This window comes from Pleurodeles waltl, chromosome 4_2 (assembly GCF_031143425.1).
Source record: "Pleurodeles waltl isolate 20211129_DDA chromosome 4_2, aPleWal1.hap1.20221129, whole genome shotgun sequence".
In the NCBI taxonomy this organism is placed as follows: Eukaryota; Metazoa; Chordata; class Amphibia; order Caudata; family Salamandridae; genus Pleurodeles; species Pleurodeles waltl.
Window position 1 is genome coordinate 345,314,633 of NC_090443.1, and position 26,201 is coordinate 345,340,833.

Sequence of the window (26,201 nt, forward strand, 5' to 3'; positions counted from 1 at the left end):
CTGTTGTCAATAGTTATAATCTCAGGTTTGAGTGTTACATTGTTTGGGTCAACTTTTACCACACCCATTTCCCAGATGACAACTAGGTAATGGATTTTCGACGAAGATATGAGGCACTCTTATCCTGTCGCCCATACAAATCCTTTCCAGGTGAGACCTTGACCTTTTTTAACATCTGGATGTTTACCTCAAGATGACAGCACCATGCATGTACGTGATCTGGCCCCTTTAGTCGGTCTATTGAAACTGAGGTAGGACTTTGGAGACCCTGGATAAAAGACCAGACTCTCGATAGGGCGCCCGACAACAATGCCCTCAGGTTTTGCAGTTTCACACGGGATTTAGCCTGGGACCTATATAAGTTTTGTTTGTCCTTTTTATTCCTATCGGTCATTTTGTCTGCTTACACTTGGCTGCTTTGGGCTATGAGTCCGCCTTGATCATTCACTTTTAATTTATTTTGTTTTCTCATGGCAGTCCAGGGCTTTGATTCACGCAGCTTTGCGTGCTTTTTTTAGCCCTGTTTTTACTTTATACGCTCATGCACGAATATGTACAAAACTGCCTGCTTGGTGGCTCCTTCCTGTCTTTGTCGGGTATTAGTATGCTTTAGCATATGGTATATCTGTACCTGGTCCGTGTTACAAAGAGTATGGGCATCTATTCGAGACACATTGTCTATCTAGTGCATCACTGCAACTTGTTTCTATTTGTGACCCCGTGTGGCGCTTTTTTGAGCGTTCCTTAGAGCAATAATAATGCCCCGGCCACAATTGTGAATGAGACTGGGTCCCGCGATGCAATATATGGATCCAGTCTCTCATAAGTGGGAATGATAATTTTCTCTATACTTTGGGCATGGGTTTCCCACCTCTTTTTGACCTATGATTCCACTATCTAAGTATTACATTAGGAATACTATCCAATCTTTTTCCCTACCTTCCAGATTTATACTCTCAATAGTCTTACTAAGATTATGGGGGTGATTACTGGTTTGCCAGTCTCATGACCGCCATGTTGGCGGTGGCAGTCGTACCGCCAACAGGCTGGCAGAGAAGACTGCCAAATTATGACCATGGCGGTATTCCCAACAGAATACAGCCAATCCACCGCCAGCACCGCCACTGCGGTCAGGACGTCTGTAGTTACCTGCAGGCCGGCGGAGGCCATGTTCCAGCTGGACAGATTACGAGGCTGCACACCGCCAAGGTTTCTGCCGCGGTCGCACCACCACGGAAACCCTGGCAGAAACCAACACTGTAAAAGGAGAAACTCACCTGTAGGAACACATACCCGTCTGGAGCTGCCATGGAACCTGAACTACACGTCTTCCTGCTGCTCCTGCTCGTGCAACGACTCCGGAACCAGCGACGATGACAGCAACTGTGAGTGCACACACTTACCTGTCATCATTGCAAAATCCCAATGTACCTACGCACACACAAAATACACAACCGGAACAGGTGGGGAGGGCGACACACACATGTAACCCTACACTGACAAGCACACTCACAGACAGCCACATACACACACACTCATACATGTATGTATGTAGTGGGTAGCAGAGGGGGGTTTGGGCTTAGGTTTGGGGGTCAGAAGGGGTGGGAGAGGAGTAGGAAAAAAGGTTCACCTCCAAGAGGAAACATTTCTTAGACACACGGGAACGGTCATGGCAAAAGTGTTTGGGTGTGGATGGAGAGGGAGAAGGAGTGGTTGTCTGAGGTGGGGGTGGATGTCTTGGGTGCATGTGTGTGCAAGGTATGCTTGTGGGTATGTGTCTGTTGGGTGGGTGAGTGTGGGGGTTTACATGTCTTGGAAGAAGGGTGGGTGGAGGTGCTTGGAGATGCCATGGTGGATGGGTGACTGTCTGTTGGGGTGGTGACTGTAGGGATAGTGGATGTGCTGCATGTAGGTGTGTTTGTAGTTGTGGTATCTGTGGATGTGGTGGCTGGGGTAGATGTCTGAAGGTCTGCTAATGTGCTGACTGTGGGTAAGATAGGAGTTGTGGCTAGATCGGTGAATACTGGTGTGGTATCTGCAGGTGTGTCCGGTGTTGTGTCTGTGATGCTGGGGTTGGTGGGGGAGTCAGTGCAGGTAGTGACTGTTGGTGTGTGTCCAGGTGGGTGTTGTTTGTGTGCATGCCGGTGGCGCTTGTGGTGCTTGTGTTTGTCAGCAGTTTGTGGATGCTGAGGTGGATGCATGCTTGTGTGCTTTGGCTGGGTCGGTGAAGAGGGGTTTGGGATTGGGAAAGGAAGGAGGAGGGGGGACGGAAGACAAAGGGTGACTGGCTGCCGTCAGTGTGGAAGCCAGAGCCTGAAAGGACCTCTGTAGGCCAGCCAGTACACCATGAATGCCTTCCTGGAACGCATTACTCTGCTAGACTTGAGTTGCCAGTCTCTGAATGGTATTCATGATGGTTAACTGACCCACAGAGATCGACCTTAGGATGTCAATAGCCTCCTCACTGAGGGCAGCAGGGCTGACAGGGGCAGGTGCAAAGGTTCCTGCGGCGAAGGAGACGCCCACCCTCCTAGGTGAGCGGGCATGGACAACTGGGTGGGGAGCTACAGGGAAGGCGGTGGTAGTAAGGGGTGTGGCGGATAAAGTTGGTGATAGGGTGGTCTCAGATGGGTCCACCACTGCCAGGGAATGTCCACTGGAGAAGGATTCCGAGGATGATGATGATGATCTTGTCTCTCCCGTGCCACTCCCCTTGCCCTCCAGGCCACCGGGTCCCTCACTGTTGGTGGTATCAGCACTCCAGGTCCCGTGGCCAGCAGCATCCCCACCCGCCTGTGCCCTGTCTCCTTCGCCTGCTGATGCTGATGCACACAAATAGAGAGAGAGATAGAGAGGGAGAGAGTGGGTCATCACATTCTTCACATACACACATTACAACATGCACGACCGTGGGTATACATCTCCTGGCTAGGCAATCCCATATAGGAAACCACAGATCCTACATCATGTCACAACATGTTACTTCTATCCACCGCTTTGTGTCATCTCTCTCACCGACATCATAATCCATGTAAGGTAGCACAACTGGAGCATTCCATCAAATCACCTGTAAATCTATGTCAGCTTGCTCATCATGCCCTGGCTAAAGCTGAAAATCCATCCTAATCCTGATAATAACTTTCCCTACTCCTATTACCTTTAGGAACAGCAATTGACTGATCACACCATATCATGCATGTTCCGATTCAACACCTGACCAGTCCATGTCCATAAGTTATGTCCCATGCAAGTAAAAACAACTCTTTTCACAGACGACATAGCACCTACTATTCCAATCACATGCCTAGCTGAACCCTCTGTACATATATGCCATAATGGATGCAATCCCTGATGAAGGCACAACATGTGGCAGTCCTATACAGGTGCCATCTGATGTTTAGAATCCATATATGGGGAACAGCCATGTCACCACATGTACCAAATCCCAGAGGAATATCTGCAGTAACTATACACAGATACACCACATCACATCATACATGCATGTACAGCTACAGTGGCCTACATAGCACACATGAGACATCCACTGACAATCACAGAGAGCAGTCTAAGAACAACTAAACAAATGCCAGCCACCTAAATCATAATAAGGCACATAACATTCCACCTGACATGCAGATACAGTTCCATGACATGACAACATGAGTAAACCAAATCATTCACACCATTCCTAACATGTGATTACCTGTACCTAAGTCCAGACAACATTCATATCCGACTGAAATGACATATACACATGCTGTACACATGGTCCTACATGACTGTCATTGCACTTACAACATATCCAACAACAACAACAGCTCTATGACAAAAAGTGGTTCAGCCAAACCATAACATCTCAAAGTAAGAAGTGACCCACAACCACTTTTTTTTTCATAGTTGGATGTCCTTCCGTTACAACCTTCACATACCCCATTGTATGAATATAAAGGAACAATGGGGACACCTCCACAAACCCATGTGTACAGTCCTATACTGGCCATATCTGTTGACTGATTGAGATGCCAGCCTCACACTGAGTCAATACCTGTACCAGGGCAAAAGGTAACTAGGCCCTGTACCAAATATGTCAGGTACTCAGAAGCAAATACAGGTGATCTGCACCAATGGGAGTGGTCTGACACCTTAGAGCTACATAGTCACATATTCAGATGTATGGACTTGGAAATACTGGATGGGTAGGATGATACAGCAGCTTACATACATATATATGGCTGGGTGGAGTCACACATGTGGCAATGTCAATTGTGCATCTCCACATGCAGTCAAAAATATACTTGACACAGGTGATCTAAACATATACATGGCCAACCCTAATGCCACATCTCCATCTATTAGTCAGGCAATGTGAGTACTATGAATTCCCACTAGTCTACATACATGTAGCACCTACTACAGTGTTACAGCTGCCCAAGTGTGACAGCAAACACCATACTACCAGAGCCAAGTACAAGGATATAATCAGTACTTACCCCCTTCTGGCTGCTGTGCTGCCCTCAAATGCCCATCCACCTCAGGGGAGGCCACTGGCAAAATGCAGGCCATTAGGGGGGTCAGGGTCCGACGGGCACCCCTCTCTCATTGGGAGGACATCCACAGCTGAGCCTCAGCTATCTTCTGGCTCAGTGTCTCAGGTCCTCCCGCCGCTTCCTACAATAGGTGCTCCGCCGGCTATGGACCCCCCAGGGTCCGCACTTGCTTAGCGATGGCACGCAAAATCCCCTTCTTCTGATGGGCGTTAACCTGCATGGATTATGCAGACAAAAGGAGAAAGTCATGTACACATGCACCATACCATCAGGAGTGGTCAGTACACATCAGTCACAGCAAGTAGGCATACATACCCATCCTCTCTGCTCACATGCCTTCACATTATGCCATCTGCATGCATCTACACCCTCACAAGTTCACATGCCCGACGCAGCGTCACACACAACACCTATCACACATGGCAAGGGCATTGGGCTCACCTGCTCCTCTAGTGCCCCATATCTTTCCATAAAGTTGTAGGACCTCCTCCACTAGCCTATCAATGTCTTCCAGGGTGAAGGCAGGGGCCCTGTCACCTGCAGGACATAGCATGATGGCTCCTAGAGGCAGTACACAGCAGCTTATGTCGTGGAGGTCTTGCTGGCAACAGTGTCAGCAGTCAATTGAGCAATACTGCAGAAAATGGCGGTCACGGCGGCCACGTACAGGACCGTCACCGTCGGCGGTCATGGTCATTGCCCAAAACTGCCAAAGGCAGCAATGTTAACCAATGGCAAGTTGCATGGCGTTGCGACCGCCTACCGCCATGACAACTTCTGCTGGCGGACTTAGCTCACTTCCAGCTGTCCACTACTGTAGGTCAGGCTCCTTCCTTTTTGGGCACATCATTGATGGATGTACTTGCTTATATGCGTCAATCACTTACTCCCCCAAAATGCTGTGTACCCGTATGTAGTGCCATCATGGTTGTGCAGAGGGAGTATATATGGTGAGAACTATGTAAAGCTACTCTGAGGTACATAGGCCATGGGTAGATATTGGTAGAATACAAAACGTGTGATTAGTGCAGGACAGCTAAGTCTTACACACATGTGCACTAACATTAGTTTCATATGTACAATCCCAGTTAAATGTTAGCCAATGTGCAGCAATGAGGGTAAATGAGGTGCATACCTATGGGTTGTACTGTATATGTCAGAAGTGCTACGCATCCTCTACAGATGTTAGGTGTCAGGTAATGTACACTGTGTTACTGATGTGTGCATACTGCATTCCTTATAGTATGTTCTCATCTCTCAACATAGTTATCCTGCCATGAGGAGAGTGAGACAACCACCAGTGTATCGTCCACTAGTAGACCTGGAAACCATGGAGGAAAGGCATGTCATCCAGACATAGCATCTGAATCGTCATACCATCATGGATCTTTGTACTTAGTTGGAGCCAGATCTGATGCCTGCCATTCGCAATCCCTATGGCACACCACCCATTGTTCAAGCCTTGTCAGTGCTACACTTCCTGGCCACAGGGTCTTTTCAGAATACTGTCATCTTAACAGCAGAGATGTCTCATCCCATATTCAGTCTGGTGTTGAAGGATCTACTGTGCGCATTGCTGAAACACCTGGACAGCTACATCAGTTTTCCCCAAGGAGCAGATTTGGCCTATGTGAAGGCAGGCTATGAGATGGGACACATTCTTCATGTGGTAGGAGCCATTAATGGTGCCCATGTAACTCTGGTCCCTCCCAGTGCCAATGAACAGGTGTATAGGAACATGAAGAACTACCACTCAATCAACATGAAGGTGGTGTGTCTGGCAGACCAGTACACCTCACAAGTCACAGCCAAATTTTCAGGATCTGTGCATGATTCCTACATCATGCTGAATAGCAGTGTCCCACATCTGATGCCACGACTACAAACAGAGAAGGCCTGGCTGCTAGGTAGTTTTGCATTGTAGTGTGTGTTTGTGTGTTATGTCTCCTGTCATCAAAATATAGCCAGTGGCACGAACTATTTATGAGTTGTTCTATCATTTTGTTCACAGGTGACTCAGGCTATCCAGACAGTCCTTGGCTGTTGACACAAGTGAGGTACCCAGTCACACCAGGGGAACTCCGTTACAATGAGGCCCACGGGAGGACAAGGCGTGTAATTGAGCAAACATTTGGGCTCCTGAAGGCAAAATTCAGGTGCCTGGACCGATTTGGAGGAGCCCTCCTGTACTTCCCCACAAGGTATGCCAAATTGTCGTTGCCTGCTGCTTGCTTCACAATCTAGCCCTGAAACATCAGATACCATTAATAGCAGATGAGGGGGAGGCAGCTGGACAAGTGTCTGGAAAAGCTTATTTGGCAAGTGATGACGAGCCAGAGGAAGAAGAAGCAGGTGACTCTAGGGCAGATCTCATCAATCAGTACTTCCACTGACATACAAGTATGTGAAGTGGATCTTTTGATGTGCACAACCTGAAGTAGATGGCTGCTATTACACCTCCTGACTTGATTCATCAGTGGGGGTGTCATGAATTCCAATGCCTATGTGTGAGTTGTGGATGCAGACTGATAGACTGTGAAGTGTACAGTACAATATGGTCTGCTATATATCATATATTGTTATATCTGATCCCAACATACGCTTCTGTAATGGACTACTCAATATTGAGGTATGTTTCTTGCATTCTCCTATCCTCTTTTCCTTCCAATCACTGAAATTGTTATTTCGTGTTTGGCTCTGCAACCTATGGCTTGAGGTTTTCATTGTCAGTAGCCAATGGTAATTGCTGACAGTCATGAGAGGTGTACCTGACAGATAGCTGGTAAAATGGATGTAGTTACAGTGGGATGGTACCTTGTTAGTACTTCCTTCATACAAGTGAGGTGATGATTGGATCATGGCCTCTGGCTTCATAAAGGGTGAAGCCCATGGGACCTAGCTGTGTTTGTATTATGACGTTGCTGTCCAAGGTGCAATCCTACAGGTATGGGGCCTATGTTAGTGTATGGTTAGTTAAACTACTGGGTTCCTCAGTGATGTTCTTTGTGGGCCCCTTGGGATATGTGATCATGTAGCTATGGTATGGGTCTGGGAAGAGCCTGTACCTGGTGATATATAGGTCCAATCTGGATGCCCCTGCTTTGTAGGTAGTTTATCATGAGTATGACTTCTATGACCTGTATATGTGAATTGTATGCCACCATGCCTTCCATCCTGATAGTACTCTCTGTCATGCTCTATTTGCAGATTAGAATACTCACTATACTATGGTTTTGCCTTGGATTTCAACCTCCCTGACATCTGTCCTGTGACATTTCTGTTGTCATGTGTATCCTGCTGAGTTAGCCTCTATCTGATTACCATTACACTGGCCGTTCGATGCAGGGGGACATGACCAGATCACAGTTGGCAAGCATGGCAATTGTTGACGTATTATAAAAGACACATATACAGTAGCTGTGTTCAATTGTGATTTATTGTGCATATCAGAATACTACAGGTCAAAATAAAAGTGCATAAATGAAAATGAAGGTGATGAGTGAGGTCATGGTAGATGGAGTCATCAGAGCAGCTGCTACACCAGTTGGTTACACAGGTCCAGTGTCCTTATACCATGGGAAAATTGTGTTATGCCTCAAAACAAACTACAGGGTGTCAAATCAGGAGAGGTTCACTTACTGGCAGTGGGTTTGGTTTTGGCATCTGCTCCAACCAGATATCTGGATGGACATTCACGTTTGCGGGGGGTCTTTAGCTCCAGAGTGGGGGGTGCCTGAGGCATGTGGTTCCCCTGGCAGGGCCTCCATTCCACTAGATGCCACAGATGTAGATGGGGCAGACGTTGCTAGTGGAAGGGGCCTGATGGTGTATTGATGTCCCTTAGCACCCCTGCATGGTAGCCATGGTGGCAGTATATGTCTGCCACTGCTTCATGACTTCCTGGTGGTATTCCCTCTGCAGCCTATGATTTTCCCCCAGCATGGTGATTATTTGGCCGATCCTGTCCTGGGAACTTTGGTATGCTCCTAGGACTTGGGAGATGGTTTCCTGGTCAGTGGACTCCCTTTGAGCTCCCATCCTCTGGCCAACGTCATCTCTCCACGGCACCCTAACCCCAGGTGCGTGTGCCCCTGCATGGTGTGCCCACTCCCAGTGGTAGCAGGTACCAGTGGTAGCAGGTCCTTCATTGTCAGGGATGTCAAGGTTCGACTCAGGTCCCTGTACTGTGGGGCACACAATTGATCGAACAGTCCTTGGGACACAGGCTTGGGGGCAAATTGTTGCCTGTGATTTGGGTGCATATGATATGGATGGTGGGGGGGGTTGATGTGGGCAGGGTGAGGCAGGGAGTCGTTGACTGACCAGGTGTCTCAGATTGGACAGGTTGTTCATCATTGTCCAGACATCCAAGCGTGTTGTCCTCACAGGGGCCTTAATCCTGAAGGGGGCTGATAGTTTCAGATATCCTCTCCTTGGTGGCAATAGAAGGTTTACCGGTCAAGGAAGTGAGATACAGAGTTCAGGTTACAATGTGTGTTTGGTTACCTCTTTGTGAGATGGAGACAGTGGCTTTACAAGATTACCTGCAATTACATTAATAGAGTCTGCACAGTATTCCTTTGTTGTACATACAACTCTGTGACTTGATTTCTATACTCCATGTTGGGAGCTGTCACACAAGTTTGGTACAGATTACACTGCAGATGGGATCTGGTTTTGTTTGATAATTGATATGACTGTTCCCCTCTGTTACCTAGTGAATAGTCAGGCTTGGTAGATGTCACATGTTAAAGCTGCACAATGCACAATGGTGTCCTAGTGAGAACACAGTATGTGATTATGCAAGGGTAATGGTTATGAATCTAGATGTTGTGCATGTGCATCGACTCAGCCATCTTACTTTCCAACCCAGGTCAGTTTATTTCTGGTTTGGGATATTTGATCTGTGGCCATTAAGAATGGTCACTCAGCTGTAGCTGTGTTTTGCTTTGTTTGCTATTGTGAGTGTGCCATTGCATTGCTGTCGTTACCATGTACTGGTCCTCACCAGAACAATCTAGATGGTGTAGCCAGTACGTTAGTTGTACATGCATTACATGTGATTTGTTGTGCACATTCCAGGTTTTCACAAAAATGGGTTAGTGCATTCTGGGAGTTGTAGTGATATGATTAACCAGTAGTTAACCTGCCATTGCCAAGTGCTGTGAGGGCAGTTGGGCTGAGTGGAGTGGTGGCATGCAGGAGAGGGGCATTAGGTGATTAGGTGGGAGGTGTAGTAGGACATTTGGTTAGTTAGGAAGTATTTGGGTGGTGGGGAAGCATGCAGGAAAGGCCCTCAGGATGCAGTATGTCTATGACCTTCTCCTCCCATAATGTGAACTGTGGGGGAGAAGGTGGGGGCCCACCTCCAACTTCTGCAGTCTGGTGGCGTGATGCCATAGAACGCATCTTCCCCCTGAGGTCATTCCACCTCTTCCTGATGTCCTCCCTTGTGCATGGATGGCTGCCTACTGAGTTGACACAGTTGACTATCCTTTGCCACAACTCCATTTTCCGGGCAATCGATGTTTGTTGGACCTGTGCTCCAAACAGTTGTGGCTCTACCCTGACAATTTCATCCACCATGACCCTCAACTCGTCATCAGTGAAATGTGGGTGTTTTTGTGGTGACTTGGTAGTGGTTGTGTAGACGGTCTGTGGGGGTGTTGTGAGTGTAAGGGTGCAGTGTTGAGTAATTGGTGAGGTATGGGTGCTACATTGTGAGGGTGAGACGGTTGTCGCCAATTGTGTGTGCTAGTGATGCGCGTATTGTGTTAGTTGCGCTGATGTGGGGTGTGTGCTGAGTGTGATGTGTATGTGTGCCTATTGTGTAATGGTGCTATATCTATAATATGGGCTACTCTCTGGGTATCTGAATGGTGTTTTGTTGCAAAGGATTGTGGGTTGTGTAGGGGCGTCATATAGTGCAGTGAGTAGGTGTATCGGGTGTGTAGGTGTGTGTCAGGTGTGGGGTATTCAAACTATCCCATGTGGTGTGGTATTCTGACTGATATGTGTTCTGACCGCAGCAGTTCGCACCACCAATGGTTTTCCGCCATGGAAGAACCGCTCTAGTGATTTGCAGCTTGTAATCTGGTGGGTGGATTTTTGTCAGGCTGGTGGTGCTGGTGGTGGGACCGCCTCTTTCCTGCCCTCCAGTGTCCTGGCGGTGTCGGATGTTTGGCTGAATTTTGGTGGTCTTCACAGTGTGATTCTTAACACAGCGGTCGGATTACCACCAATATGCCAGTATTTTGGCGGCCGCCACCTCAGTGATCTTCCCAAAAGACTGTCAAACTTTTAATGAGGCCCTATATGTCTTGTGTCTGTACCTGCTCTTTGACACCATGGGACTGACCTTTCGACTTTTAAATTGTACCATTCATAATGTATTCTTCATATGGGTATGAATTGTAAGTGCAGAGATGTCTGTTAGGGCATTTTTGATTTGATGCACATTATACATATATATTTTCTAGACGTGACTTGGATGAAATACTTGCTACTTTTGATGGGACGCTTGAAAGATTTTACCAAGGGACTCCAGTGTTTGAGATAATGTTGATTTGTACAACATTGGTGCATGTCACTTTCTGTGTGGGGTCTTTTCATTCACTTTTTAATTTTTTTAATTTTTCATTTCTCCACTGCTACACCTTGCACTTAACTTTTCTTATATTTAAACTGGTCCAGCTTCATGTCCTATCCACGCATGTTCTAGCTTGTCAGTTATTTTTGCCCGAGACAAGTTCTGGGATTTGACCCAAAATTATCACTTGTTAAATATATCAACTGCAATTTTGCTCTGCATGCCAGATTTAATTTCTTTGTTTATTTGGCCTTTTCTCTTTATAACGTTTAGTTATTGTTTCCACAATGCACGATTATAAATCCATATGCCACCACAATGCATGCCTCCCCCTCAGCCTGGAGCTGCTACCAAAGAGATTCACGCATGACTGAGGTTCTTTTGGCAATATTATTCTGGATCACATGGAGTAACCATCTGATATGTAATTCAGTATGTTTGAAATTTCACTGAATTTGTTCACTGGGTGCTCATTAACCTCAGTTAATTGCCTCAGTTTTTTCACAAAGGGAATTGGTAACAAGTTGTATCTATTAAATTCATTTGTAAACCAGATTTCCTGTTTTTCTCATCCTACAGCGTTGAGAAAGCCCCAGGTTTTCAACCACGTAAGGGGCAAAATATGTGTTGGCTGTCTCAAATCAATAAAAGGATATTTGGATGAATAATGTGACTACGACCATGTTTTCAATGTTCCTGAGCACCTGAATGAAATTTTCAACTTGAGTGGTCTCACCTATTTTTCTCTAGTATTAGGAATAATTTTGAGGAACAAGTGGTCCAAACCTCACTTGGTGACTTACTGCCCACACTGAATATGAGTATTATGCGACAGAAGAGGAGTGTTATACTTAACTATTATATTTGTAGGAACTGTTTTCAGTGTGCTGGTATACAGCAATATAAACAGCTAATCAGGTGAAAAATATTCACTGTAATGTCCAAGTCGAGTAGCCATTGACTAATTCTCAATAGAACCCTGGTATTTTTCATTAGTATGCACTGAGAATGGCATTGTGAAAATTCCACTAAAGTTCTTCGAGCATAAATATTTCTTCTTATTGTGGCTTTCAGTTGACAAATGTGATCCCTACCTTGATCCATGTCCCTGGAGTGGCATCTGAACTTTTCAGAGCACAAGACAATATCTTTACCTTCCTGAGGGGCATCATCACAGAGCATAAAGCGACCTGGGACCCAAACCTGAAGAGGGACTTCATTGATGCCTTCTTGGAGGAAGTGGAGAAGGTAAGGGATGAACTCTGACATGGATCTGCTTTTTACTAGAGATAGGCCCCACCTTTATGTTATATTACTGGGCTGTTTATTGTGTTTAAGTATACAGAATGCCGACAGTGCTTATTCAGTAATTTTACTATTACTGCAAGCACACCCATATGCACCACCTATTATCATTTTATCCATTTCTTAACTTTCTCTCTTTGGCATCCCTTGTGCAGCAGTCCATCACACTGTTGATTAGCCAGCTTACTGGATCCTGGGACCCTTGTGGTCCACTCTGTGCCATGTGCGCTCTTAGATGGTTGCCCTGGTATGCCCATGGCGATCACTGACGATGGCATGCCTTCACTGTATACATATATACAAGCATGAACTTCAAGACAATGTCCCTTGTTTTTCAGGTACCTAAGATGTGTTTGTTTCTATTGTGTAAATTGTTTTGTTCTCTTATTCTCATGTTCAGGAACACTTAGGCTTAAACACACCTTTAACAAAATGAAGATGATGCAAAGTATTTAGTGTATGCAGGAATGGTTAATCATCCTCTATTTGAGCAAACAGTGTCTGTATCCTTCAGAGTTAACAACAGAAGCCAAAAGCCAACCAACATCGAATATCATATTAGTATTGAATTATGTTGTCCCTTACCTGTTTCAGGTTGTTCTAGGCTTATTCCTAGGGTCATAAACTTTACTTTTCACAAATAGAACCGCATGAGCATAGCATAACATGTTTAGATATGCACCCTGGTTTTAAGAACACTATGTTTTATCATGTCTCAGTGTGTCCAACGATGCAATATGATAACTCCATTCTCATAGTGAATGCACGTTATCCTTGCTGTGCAACATTTGCATTGCATTTACTGTACTGTTGTGTTCAATGTATTGTGTTTTTCTATGCCTTGTCCGTGTTTATACTGTGTTTTAGTTCAATATATATATGTGTGTGTATGTATATATATATATATATATATATATATATATATATATATATATATATATATATATAGATATATATATTCACTTAAAAAAGCACAAAGGTTATGGAGACGTTATAGTTAGGCTCACATTTTAAACATACAAAACCATAGAAATGCACCTGTTAGAGTTATCTCAAGTAACTATAACTCTTGCCCCAAGGTAACTATAACACAGTTCTTTTGTGAAAAAGTATACTGCAAATATTACACTGATATTATCAATGATGTTATCAAAGATGTCATGAGTGCTGTAATTTGTGGGATAATTAGGAGTGCATGGTAAGGACACGAGTTATAGTTACTAGAGACAACTCTAACAGGTGAATTGCGACGAAACCCCTATGATCACCCAACTCTGTGTGGCACACAGCCTTCGGGCGTGCGTGGCTCCAGTTGGGAGTAGTGCCTGGCCTGCGGCCAGTCCCTGGGCCATCTCGCTATATTCAGTTGCGCACGACCTTTGGTTATGTGTTGCGGGGATTGGCCACAGGCCTGGCCTGCTGCCATTCCCTAAGGCCAACCCTGTATAATTACCCAACCCCATCGTCGCACTGGGGGTTAGCAATAGGACCTGGCCTGCAGCCAGTCCTTGCGGCCAACCCCCTATAATCACCCAACCCCATGTCGCCCACGACTTTCGGCTGTGCATGTTGGAGGTTGGCTGTAGGGCCTGGCCTGCGGCCAAACCCCATTATCACCCAACCCTGCATTGCACATGACCTTCGGCCGTGTGCAACCCAGGGTTGGGTCTCAGCAGCAGTTGACAAGAAAGAACTCACTCGCCATGGTCACCAAATGAGAGATTGCGCTCAAAAAAGGCAAGGATGCACTCACCTCCATCAAGGATTGTAGACACCTTTTCAGGGTGGAAACGCAGAGAAAACACACTTTCTTTGCCTTGGCCATGCACACAAAGTTAGGCTGATTAGTACTACACAGAAGTGGATCTTGAATGTGGGCATCTGTTTTGTTTGCATCTGTAAGTGCTTGCCGCTGAGATTTAATTTCTGTAAAATGACCACTGTACCAGAATGAATCCTGCCATGTGTATTTATCCAACAAGCGGCCCTCTTTTTGTGCTAAATATCCACCCAACTGGAGTAATTTCTACTGGCTAATTAGTAAGTTCCACCTCGTTGGATAAATGTATAGTGCATCTCCCACACTACAACTGTGTAAAGGACAGCGAGGAAATGTCTCCATTGACCTTGTGTGCTTGTAACTTTGTCAATGTGATTGTTCCTTAAGCGTCTTCATTAATACATTTTCAAGGTGGAACTGCAAATCTGCAGTTCCACCTTGATTTTTTATTTTATTTTAAAATTTGGTGGGACTGCTGGGGGAGCCTTAAGGCCCCCACAGTCCCACCCAACACCTGACTCCTGCGGGAGCCAGCATTGCTCCTCCAAGCAGGGAGCTGCTTGAAATAGTAGCTCCCTGCTTGCAGGAGCAATGTTTTCATTTGTTTCCCTGCACGCATATTTCTGTGCAGAGAAACAGATGAAAACTCAGCTTTCTGTAAGCTGGAGCTGCTTGGCAGCACCCGTTTGCAGAAAGCAGAGTTATGTTTGGTTTTTCTTGGTGGGAGCCCTGGGTTAAAATAACAGTACTCTGCCCCCTTTTCTTTCTTTTTCCTTTTTTTTGCGACTCAGCTGAAGCCGAGTCTCAAAACGGCTGCCAACACTTCCTTGTTGAAGTGTTGGCAGACAATCAGAGCTGTGCATTTCCCTGCACGAGCTCGTCTTTTTTTGCGAATACCAAGTGGCCAGAGATTTCTCAAAAACTACTGAACAGAATTACACCCAATAAGCAAAAGCACAATCTGTGTATTGAAAGCTAGCCTTCTGCCAAATCCGTCCAGTGGTTCAGGCTGTAGACGTGTCTAAAGGTTCTATGGGACTTAACATGGGAAACACAACTTTTTTTGCTTCCTCTTTTTCATGGCCCCACTTGACGGATCACCCCGAAACTTTCTGTGTGCAACAAGAATGACCGCAACACTTTTTTTGAAGATTTAGTTAAGATTTGTCAAATGATGTCAAAGATATGGCCAAGTCAAAAAATGCTTTTTTTAATGGAAACATAGTCCTAACTATAACTACCTAGTGACGACTGCCACTAGGATATATATATATATGTATATATATATATATATATATATATATATAGTTAGACTTTTCATCCTTGGCGTGGTCTTCCTTAACTTTTTGTCTCTGTTTCCCAGGTTGTTGATGTGTGCTGGACTCTGATTTTGCTGTTTTTGTTACTCTGGGCACTTTACCACTGCTAACCAGTGCTAAAGTGCTCCTATACAAAATTTGTATGTAAGTGGTTCATCAATGATTGGCATATTTGATTTACCAGTAAGTCCCTAGTACAGTGCACTAGAGGTGTGCAGGGCCTGTAGATCATATGCTACTAGTGGGCCTACAGCACTGGTTGTGCCACCCACATTAGTAGCCCTGTAAATATGGCTCAGACCTGCCACTGCAGTGTCTGTGTGTGCAGTTTTAAACTGTAAATTCGACTTGGCAAGTGTACCCACTTGCCAGGCCTAAACCTTCCCTTTTCTTACATGTAAGGCACCCCTAAGGTAGGCCCTATGTAGCTCCCTGGGCAGGGTGCAGTGTATAGTTATGGTAGGACATATGGTAACGTGTTTCATATGTCCTGACAGTGAAATATTGCTAAATTCGTTTTTCACTGTTGCAAGGCCTGTCGCTCTCACAGGTTAACATGGGGGCTACCTTTAAATATGATTAAAGTGTAGATTCCCTTTGGGAGCGGATAGACATGTGGAGTTTTGGGTCTCTGAACTCACAATTTAAAAATACATCTTTTAGTAAAGTTGATTTTAAGATTGTGTGTTTAAAAATGGCACTTTTAGAAAGTGAGCATTTTATTGCTTAAACCCTTTCTGTGACTCTGCCTGTTTGTGGATTCCCTGTCTGGGTCAGTTTGACCGTTGGGCTGGTTGCACCTCTCACTAGACTGTGACACAAAGGGAGCTGGGGTGTAGTCTGCATTTCCTGATGAGCCATCTGTGCTAGGAGGGAGGGGAGGAGTGGTCACTCACACCTGAAAGGGCTGTGTCTGCCCCGCACACAGTGCAGTCTCCAACCCCCTGGTGTGTGTCTGGACCTGGCCTGGGCAAGGCAGGATTTCACAATCAAGAGAGACTTTCCTTTGAAGTAAGCCTACTTCAAAGGGCAAAATGGGTATAAGAAGGGCACCAAAAACCACAGACTTTAGAACACTTCTGGAAACCAAGAGGAACCTCTGACTGGAGAAGAGCTGAAGAGCTGAGGAAGAAGAGCTGTCCTGCCTGTGACTGTGCTTTGAGGAGCTATCCTGCAGTTGCTGCTTCTGCCTGTGCTAGAGGACAAAGACTGGACTTTGTGTTGCCTTCCTTCTTGTGGAGATCTCCAAAGGCTTGATTTAGAGCTTGCCTCCTGTTGTTTGAAGACTCAGGGACAGCAAAGACTTCTCTCTGCCAGCACCTGGAGCCTCTGGAGAGACTCCTACTCTGCCAAGTGGTGCCCATCCGGATCCTGGGACCCTGAGAAGAGAAGCTGGCAGCCCAAGAGTGAGAAATCCACGCACAGACCGCCGTGCGGGGAAAAGATCGACGCAACTCCGATCTGCAGTTGAAAAATCTGCGCACCGCCGGCTTTGTGGCTGAAAATCTACGCTTGCCTGCAACGTGACCGCAAGATCGACGCCCGCGGCTGGAGAAACGACGTGCAGCATCCTGACGGAGGCTGGTGAGATAGCAACCCGCGCTGTGTGGTTTTCGGACCATCGTGCGGCTGAATTTCTGACGCAAGCACCGCTGGGTGTGTAAAAACAACGCAAGGGCTGCCCAGACCTGAGAGTGCTGACAGGATCGACACATCGCTCTCCCGCGGAGAGAAGAAACGACGCACACCAACCGAACTAAAGGCGAAACGACGCAAGGTCTCGCTCGTGAGTGAAATCGACGCATCACAAGCCCTTTTTGTCGCACACTCGCCCATGCTGGGTTATTATTGACGCACCCAAGGTACATTTTCACGCTAACAGCATTAGCGCTGTGTTTAAAATTACATGAAGACTCTTTTTGCATTTTTAGTGATAACTTGTGTATTGTGGATTTTTGTCGTTTTGGTCTTGTTTTGTTTAGATAAATATTTTCAATTTTTCTAAACTTGTGTTGTGTCATTTTGTGGTGTTTTCATTAAGTTACTGAGTGTGTTGGTACCAATACTTTACACCTAGCACTCTGAAGTTAAGCCTACTGCTCGTGCCAAGCTACCAAGGGGGAGAGCGGGGGTTAGCTGAGGGTGATTCTCTTTTACCCTGACTAGAGTGAGGGTCCTTACTTGGACAGGGGGTAACCTGACTGCCAACCAAAGACCCTATTTCTAATATGTATATATATATATATATATATATACATATATATGTATATATATATATATATATATATATATATATATATATATATATATATATATATATTGTGTGCCCAAGGGTCTTGTTGTGCATGTAAAGTTTCAGGGTGATCTATCTAGCAAGGGCAGAGAAGTAGGGGGGTAAAAAAGTGAGTTTCCCATTTTAATTCCCATGGAGATTTTAGACATGACTACAGCCCAAAACGCTGGATGGAATTACAACAAATGTGGCACAAAGGTAGCTCTTTGTCCAGAGAGTGCCCTTTTTCCTTATTGGGTGTAAATCCGTTCAGTAGTTTAACCCCTTTGCTGCCAGGCCTTCCCCCCCAGGTGCCAGGCCTTTTTTTGGCTATTTGGGGCAGTTCACGCTTAGGCCCTCATAACATTTTGTCCACATAAGCTACCCACGCCAAATTTGCGTCCCTTTTTTCCAACATGCTAGGGATTCTAGAGGTACCCAGAGTTTGTGAGTTCCCCTGGAGGAGACCAAGAAATTAACCAAAAAACAGCAAAAATGGGAAAAAAGGGCTGCAGAAGAAGGCTTGTGTTTTTCCCCCTGAAAATGGCATCAACAAAGGGTTTGTGGTGCTAAAATCTCCATCTTTCCAGCTTTCAGGAACAGGCAGACTTGAATCAGAAAACCACATTTTTCAACACAATGTTGGCATTTTACTGGGACATACCCCATTTTTACTATTTTTTGTGCTTTTAGTCTTCTTCTAGTTAGTGACGAAAAGTGGTGTGAAACCAATGCTGGATCCCAGAAAGCTAAACATTTCTGAAAAGCAGACAAAATTCTGAACTCACCAAGGGGTCATTTGTGTAGATCCTACAAGGTTTTCTTACAGAAAATAAAAGCTGAAATAAAAAAATATTGAGATGAAAAAATAACAGCCATTTTTCTCCATGTTTTACTCTGTAACTTTTTCCTGCCATGTCAGATTTTCAAAAGCAATGTACCGTTAAGTCTGCTGGACTCTTCTGGTTGCAGGGATATAGAGGGCTTGTAGGTTCATCAAGGACCCTAGGTACCCAGAACCAATAAATTAACTGCACCTTGCAATGGGTTGTTCATTGTATACCGGGTTTGCAGCAATTCATTTGGTGAAATCTAAAGAGTGAAAAATAGTTATCAAAGAACCTTTGTATTTCCAAAATGGGCACTAAATAAGGTGTTGAGGAGCAGTGGTTATTTGCACATCTCTGAATTCCTGGGTCCCCATACTAGCAAGCGAATTACAGGGCATTTCTCAAACAGATGTCTTTTTTACACACAGTCTTACATTTGGAAGGACAAAATGTAGAGAAAGACAAGGGGCAATAACACTTGTTCTTCTATTCCGTGTTCCCCCAGGTCCCCTAATAGAAATGGTGCCTCACATGTGTGGGTAGACCTAATACCTGCGACAGGAAACGCAACATGAACACATCACATTTTCCCAAAGAAAACGGACCTGTTTTTTGCGAAGTGCCTATCTGTGGATTTTGGCCTCAAGCTCATCCGGCACCTAGGAAAACCTCCCAAACCTGAACATTTCTAAAAACTAGACATCTAGGAGAATTCAGAATGAGGTGACTTGTGGGCCTTTTACCAGGTTCTGTTACACAGAATCCTTTGCAAATCTCAAAATTTGGCAAAAAAAACCTTTTTCCTCACATTTCGGTGATGGAAAGTTGTGGAATCTAAGAGGAGCCACAATTTCCTTCCACCCAACGTTCCCCCAAGTCTTCCAATAAAAATGGTACTTCACTTGTGTTGATAGGCCTAGTGCCCGCGACAGGAAATACCCCAAAACACAACATCGACACTTCACATTTTCCCAAAGAAAACAGACCTGTTTTTTTGCAAAGTGCCTAGCTGTGGATTTTGGCCTCTTGCTCAGCCGGCACCTAGGGAAACCTACCAAACCTGCGTATTTTTGAAAACTAGACACGTAGGGGAATCAAAGACAGGATGACTTGTGGAGCTCTCACCAGATTATTTTACCCAGAGTCCTTTGCAAACCTCAACATTTGGCATTTGGCGCCTCAGTGCCGCAGTCAAGGACATAACCATTACGTCCATGGTGGGGAAGGGGTTAAGAGATATTAAAGGAACACCAACTTTGTATAGCTGGGCTGAGCCTAAGTACAGATCTCACAGTGAGATCTGATTGGCTGTCTGCACTTCAACCAGAAAGTGATGGCAGCCATTGTGGGACCAATGTACATGATAACACCCCACTGAAATGCATTGTAGTGAATGGCAGGTTTTGAGGGTCACAAAAAGGAGAACAAATGAAGGGTGATAACAAAGGTTAGCTACAATATACATTATTTTTTTATGGTACCATACTAATTTTGGAAATTGTGGTGTGTTCTACGTTGATTTTACCCCGCTGGGACTTTATGAATCATGTTTGAGAGAAAACTGTTTTCTCTTGATTTTCCCATAGAGGTTATGGAAGCTGCTACAGGAGCTAAAATTAGAGTATATGTTCTGTAAATTCACACTATCTTTCTCAGCCATATGAGAATGAAGACTGGCTTTCTCAGTAACACATGTACTTCCCACAGGAGCAGCCTGTGAGCTGATTCCCCTGTGTTCTACTGCAGCCTCCCAGAGTGTTCTAAAGAACAACTAGATCACTAACAGTCTTACTTATGGCAAACGTGTGGTACACCTGAAGCCATCTTGATTGAATACAACTGGTAAACCTTAAAACATTTAACTTAGAAAGGAACAAAATGAGAGGGTTCATTTTATCATAGAAATTATAGTTAGTGCTACGTTTCAACACCAGCAGCAGACTGGCAGTTAACTGACCTATTTTGGCCAGGTAACACACTCCCCGCGCGCACAGCACCACCAAACCGTGCCCGTGTCTCTTCCCCCGCCCTCTCTGCTTCTAGGGATAGAGGCCCTCCGGGCCCCGATCCGCTAGAGTGTCTCTCTGGTCTCTCTGCCTTTCCTCAGCCTTCACTCTTTTGCCTTTTTTCAACTTTGACTCCTTTGCCTTTTCTCAACCTTTGACTCCTTTGCCTTTTCTCAGCCTTTGACTCTTTCCTTTTCTTGACCTTTGACTCTCTTTCCTTTTCTCAACCTTTGACTCTCTTTCCTTTTTCCAATATCAGGCCTTTTTTGCACTCTCTTGTTTTTGCGCCTTTTTGCCGCTCTTTTTCCCGCTCCTCCCGCCCCCCCACACCTCCATTCGCCCGCTCATCCCGCCTCTCAGCTGCTCCTCCCTCCCCCCTCCCCTCTTAATGGCGGTCACTGCGCGCTAAGGTGAGTGTCTCCTGACCTATTTTGGCCAGCTAACACACTCCCCACGTGCACAGCATCACCAAGCCGTGCCCGTGTCTTCTCCTCCCCGCCCTCGCTGCTTCTAGGGATAGAGGCCCTCCGGGACCCGATCCGCTAGAGTGTCTCTCTGGTCTCTCTGCCTTTCCTCAGCCTTCATTCTTTTGCGGTTTTTCAACCTTTGACTCCTTTGCTTTTTCTCAACCTTTGACTCCTTTGCCTTTTCTCAACCTTGACTCTCTTTTCTTTTCTCAACTTTTGACTCTCTTTCCTTTTTGCAACCTTTGACTCTCTTTCCTTTTTCCAATCTCGGGCCTTTTTTGCCCTCTCTTGTTTTTGCGCCTTTTTCCCGCTCCTTTTTCCCGCTCCCCCGCCCCCTGCGCCCCCCTTCGCCCGCTCCTCCCGCCTCCCAGCTGATCCTCCCTCCCCCCTCCCTTCTTAATGGCGGCCGCTGCGCGCTAAGGTGAGTGTCTCCTGACCTATTTTGGCCAGGTAACACACTCCTTGCGCGCACAACACCACCAAGCCGTGCCCATGTCTCCCCCCGCCCTCTCTGCTTCTAGGGAAAGAGGCCCTCCGGGACCCGATCCGCTAGAGTGTCTCTCTGGTCTCTCTACCTTTCCTCAGCCTTCACTCTTTTGCCTTTTTTCAACCTTTGACTCCTTTGCCTTTTCTCAACCTTTGACTCCTTTGCCTTTTCTCAACCTTTGACTCTCTTTCCTTTTCTCGACCTTTGACTCTCTTTTCTTTTCTCAACCTTTGACTCTCTTTCCTTTTTCCAATCTCCGGCCTTTTTTGCCCTCTCTTGTTTTTGCGCCTTTTTCCCGCTCCCCCCGCCCCCCACACCCTCATTCGCCTGCTCCTCCCGCCTCCCAGCTGCTCCTCCCCCCCCTTCTTAATGGCAGTCGCTGCGCGCTAAGGTAAGTGTCTCCAGACCTATTTTGGCCAGGTAACAACTCCTGTGCGCACAGCACCACCAAGCCGTGCCCGTGTCTCCCCCTCCCCGCCCTCGCTGCTTCTAGGGATCGAGGCCCTTGAACCCGATCCGCTAGAGTGTCTCTTTGGTCTCTCTGCCTTTCCTCAGCCTTCAATCTCTTGCCTTTTTCAACCTTTGACTCCTTTGCCTTTTCTCAACCTTTGACTCCTTTTCCTTTTCTCAACCTTTGACTCTCTTTCCTTTTCTCAACCTTTGACTCTCATTCCTTTTCTCAACCTTTGACTCTCTTTCCTTTTTCCAATCTCGGGCCTTTTTTGCCCTCTCTTGTTTTTGCGCCTTTTTCCCACTCCTTTTTCCCGCTCCCCCGCCCCCCCTGCACCCCAATTCGCCCGCTCCTCCCTCCTCCCAGCTGCTCCTCCCTTCACCCTCCCTTCTAAATGGCAGTCGCTGAGCGCTAAGGTGAGTGTCTCCTGACCTATTTTGGTCAGGTAACAGACTCCCCACATGCACAGCACCACCAAGCTGTGCCCGTGTCTCCCCCTCCCCACCCTCGCTGCTTCTAGGGATCGAGGCCCTCCGGGACCCGATACGCTAGAGTGTCTCTCTGGTCTCTCTGCCTTTCCTCAGCCTTCACTCTTTTGCCTTTTTTCAACCTTTGACTCCTTTGCCTTTTCTCAACCTTTGACTCCTTTGCCTTGTCTCAACCTTTGACTCTCTTTCCTTTTCTCCACCTTTGACTCTCTTTCCTTTTCTCAACCTTTGACTCTCTTTCCTTTTTCCAGTCTCGGGCCTTTTTTGCCCTCTCTTGTTTTTTAGCCTTTTTCCTACTCCTTTTTCCCGCTCCCCCCGCGCCCCCATTTGCCCGCTCCTCCAGCCTCCCAGCTGCTCCTCCCTCCCTTCTTAATGGCGCTCACTGCGCGCTAAGGTGAGTGTCTCCTGACCTATTCTGGCCAGGTAACACACTCCCTGCGCGCACAACACCACCAAGCCGTGCCCATGTCTCCCCCGCCCTCTCTGCTTCTAGGGATAGAGGCCCTCCGGGACCCGATCCGCTAGAGTGTCTCTCTGGTCTCTCTGCCTTTCCTCAGCCTTCACTCTTTTGCCTTTTTTCAACCTTTGACTCCTTTGCCTTTTCTCAACCTTTGACTCCTTTGCCTTGTCTCAACCTTTGACTCTCTTTCCTTTTCTCGACCTTTGACTCTCTTTCCTTTTCTCAACCTTTGACTTTCTTTCCTTTTTCCAATCTCGGGCCTTTTTGCCCTCTCTTGTTTTTGCACCTTTTTCCCGCTCCTTTTTCCCGCTACCCCCGCCCCCGCACCCCCATTCGCCCGCTCCTCCCGCCTCCCAGCTGCTCCTCCCTCCCTTCTTAATGGCGGTCGCTGCACAACTGCGCAGCGGGCGCGCCACTGGCGCACCGGGAGCGCGCCCAAGAGTCAAGCCGTCTGCGTCCATCCGTGCCTGGACTGCGCCCAGCGCCAGAACCCCTGGACCCACAACAGCCACATCCCCAGCATCCGCTACGACGCCGACACCCTCCGTGCACTCAACACTGGCCAAGACACCACCTGTTTCCAGGCCTCGCCGAAGAGCACACACTGGCCTTTCGCCTGCCACAACTGCAGCTTCACCTGCACCAGAGCCCACAAACCTCCCAGGACCAAGACATACCACCTCCGCTGCATACTCCTCAACACCCGCTCAGCACGCAAGCACGCCATCGAGTTCTGGGACCTGCTCAACTCCACCACCCCGGACGTGGCTTTCCTAACCCAAACCTGGTGGAATGACTCCTCAGCACCCGACATAGCCATAGCCATCCCTGACGGGTAGAAGGTCTCTCCCAGAGACCGCACCAACAGAACCGGACGAGGCATAGCCATCATCCACAAAGCCACCCTTGAAGTCAAGACCCTCCTGGACGACTCCTTCAGCTCCGCCAAACTCCTGCACTTTCAATTCCACACCGACCCCAACACCACCCTCAGAGGAACGCTCATCTATAGACCTCCTGGTCCCAGGGCACCGTTCAGCAACACCATCGCTGACCTTGCCAGCACCCACGCACTCGTCTCCACGGACTACATCATCCTCGGGGATCTGAACTTTCACCTCGAAAACAACAACGACACCAACGCCACCACCCTGACCGACAACCTCATCAACCTCGGCTTCAGACAGCTCATCAACGCACCCACCCACTCAGCCGGCCACACGCTTGACCCCATCTTCTCCACAAGCGACCATGTCACCTTCAATCACACCACCGAACTCTACTGGACCGACCACCACTGCATCCATTTCACCTTCAAGAAACAAACAGAACACCATCTCACCGAACAACCACCCCGCCGACGCTGGGGCAAAGTCACCGAAGATCAACTAACCACCGCCCTAGCCCAGAAACCACCCACCAACCCCACCGACTCCGACATCGCCGCCCACAACCTCAAGCTATGGATCAACGACTGCGCCAACCGCCTTGCACCACTCAGGAACCCCTCCAACAACCAAGTCAACAAAAATGCCACCTGGTTCACCAAAGACCTCCAAGCCTCCAAACGCAACTGCCGGAAACTCAAGCAAAAATGGCTACTCGAACGCGCACCAAACAACCACACGGCACTCAAGGACGCCACACGCAGCCATCACCAACTCATCAGGCTGGCAAAAAGATCCTCCTTCAAAACCTGCCTAGAAAACAACGCCCACGACTGCAAAGAACTTTTCAACATCGTAATAGAACTCTCCAGCCCAAGTGCCACCGTCAACAACATCACACCCTCCCAAGAACTATGCGACTCCCTAGCCACCGCCTTCCACCGAAAAATCACTGACATCACCGACAGCTTCAACACCCTCCACACCTCGGACACACCTACCCCGCCCTCCACGAACTCTACCCGCTCCAGCTGACTGACCTCCTGGACCAGCATCAGCGACGACGAAACTCGCAAGACCATGAATTCTGCCCACTCTGGATCACCATCAGACCCCCGCCCACACCACATCTTCAACAAAGCAGACACAGCCATCGCACCACACCTGCGGAAGGTCATCAACATCTCCTTCGAAACCTCAAGATTCCCGGAAAGCTGGAAACACGCCGAAATCAACGCTCTACTGAAAAAACCAAAGGCGGACCCCAAAGACCTGAAGAACTTCCGGCCCATCTCCCTGCTCCCTTTCCCGGCGAAGGTCATTGAGAAAATCTTCAACACACAGCTCACTCGGTACCTCGAAGACAACAACATCCTAGACACCTCCCTGTCCGGCTTCAGATGAAACCACAGCACTGAGACCGCCCTCCTCGCCGCCACAGACGACATCAGAAGCCACGTCGACGATGGAGAAACATCAACTCTCATCTTCCTAGACCTGTCAGCCGCCTTCAACACTGTCTGCCACCACACTCTGAAAACCCGCCTCTTCGAAGCAGGAATCCAAGACCAGGCCCTCGACTGGACCACATCCTTCCTCTCCGGCAGAACCCAGAGAGTCTGCCTCCCCTTGTTACAATCCAAAGCCTACAACATCATCTGCGGCGTACCCAAAGGCTCATCCCTCAGCCCGACGCTGTTCAACATCTACATGGCCCTCCTCGCACAAGTGGCCCATCAACACAACCTCAACATCATCTCCTACGCCGACGACATCCAACTCATCCTCTCCCTCACGAAGGACCCACACACCGCCAAAACCAACCTCCACGAGGGACTGAAAGCCATCGCCGACTGGATGAGAGGCAGCCCGCTGAAATTGAACTCGGGCAAAACAGAGGTTCTCATCCTTGGGCCCACCCCCTCCGCTTGGGACGACTCGTGGTGGCCACCCTCGCTGGTGTCCCCACCGACACCTACCGACAACGCACGGAACCTCGGCTTCATCCTCGACTCCTCCCTCTCCATGTCAAAGCAAGTCAACGCCGTCTCCTCTTCCTGCTACAACACCCTCTGCATGCTTCGCAGAATCTACAAATGGATCCCAACCGAAACAAGAAAAACAGTAACTCAGGCCCTCGTCAGCAGCAGACTCGACTACGGCAATGTTCTCTATGCTGACATCCCATCCAAACACCTGCAACGCATCCAAAACGCCTCTGCCCCACTCATCCTCAACATCCCCCACCACAGCCACATCACCCCCACCTAAGAGACCTTCACTGGCTCCCCATCAACAAGAGGATCACCTTCA

At 47.3% G+C, this 26,201-nt stretch overlaps 1 protein-coding gene across 2 annotated transcripts in view; it reads left to right on the top strand.

Moving 5' to 3' along the window:
* Positions 1-26,201, top strand: part of LOC138292689 (cytochrome P450 2D15-like) — a 334,715-nt gene that overhangs the window by 236,973 nt on the left and 71,541 nt on the right. For both annotated transcript variants that reach the window (XM_069231409.1, XM_069231410.1), the window contains one exon: positions 12,211-12,384. In XM_069231409.1, the coding sequence (XP_069087510.1) occupies positions 12,211-12,384 (174 nt within the window). The remainder of the gene's footprint in view (positions 1-12,210; positions 12,385-26,201) is intronic.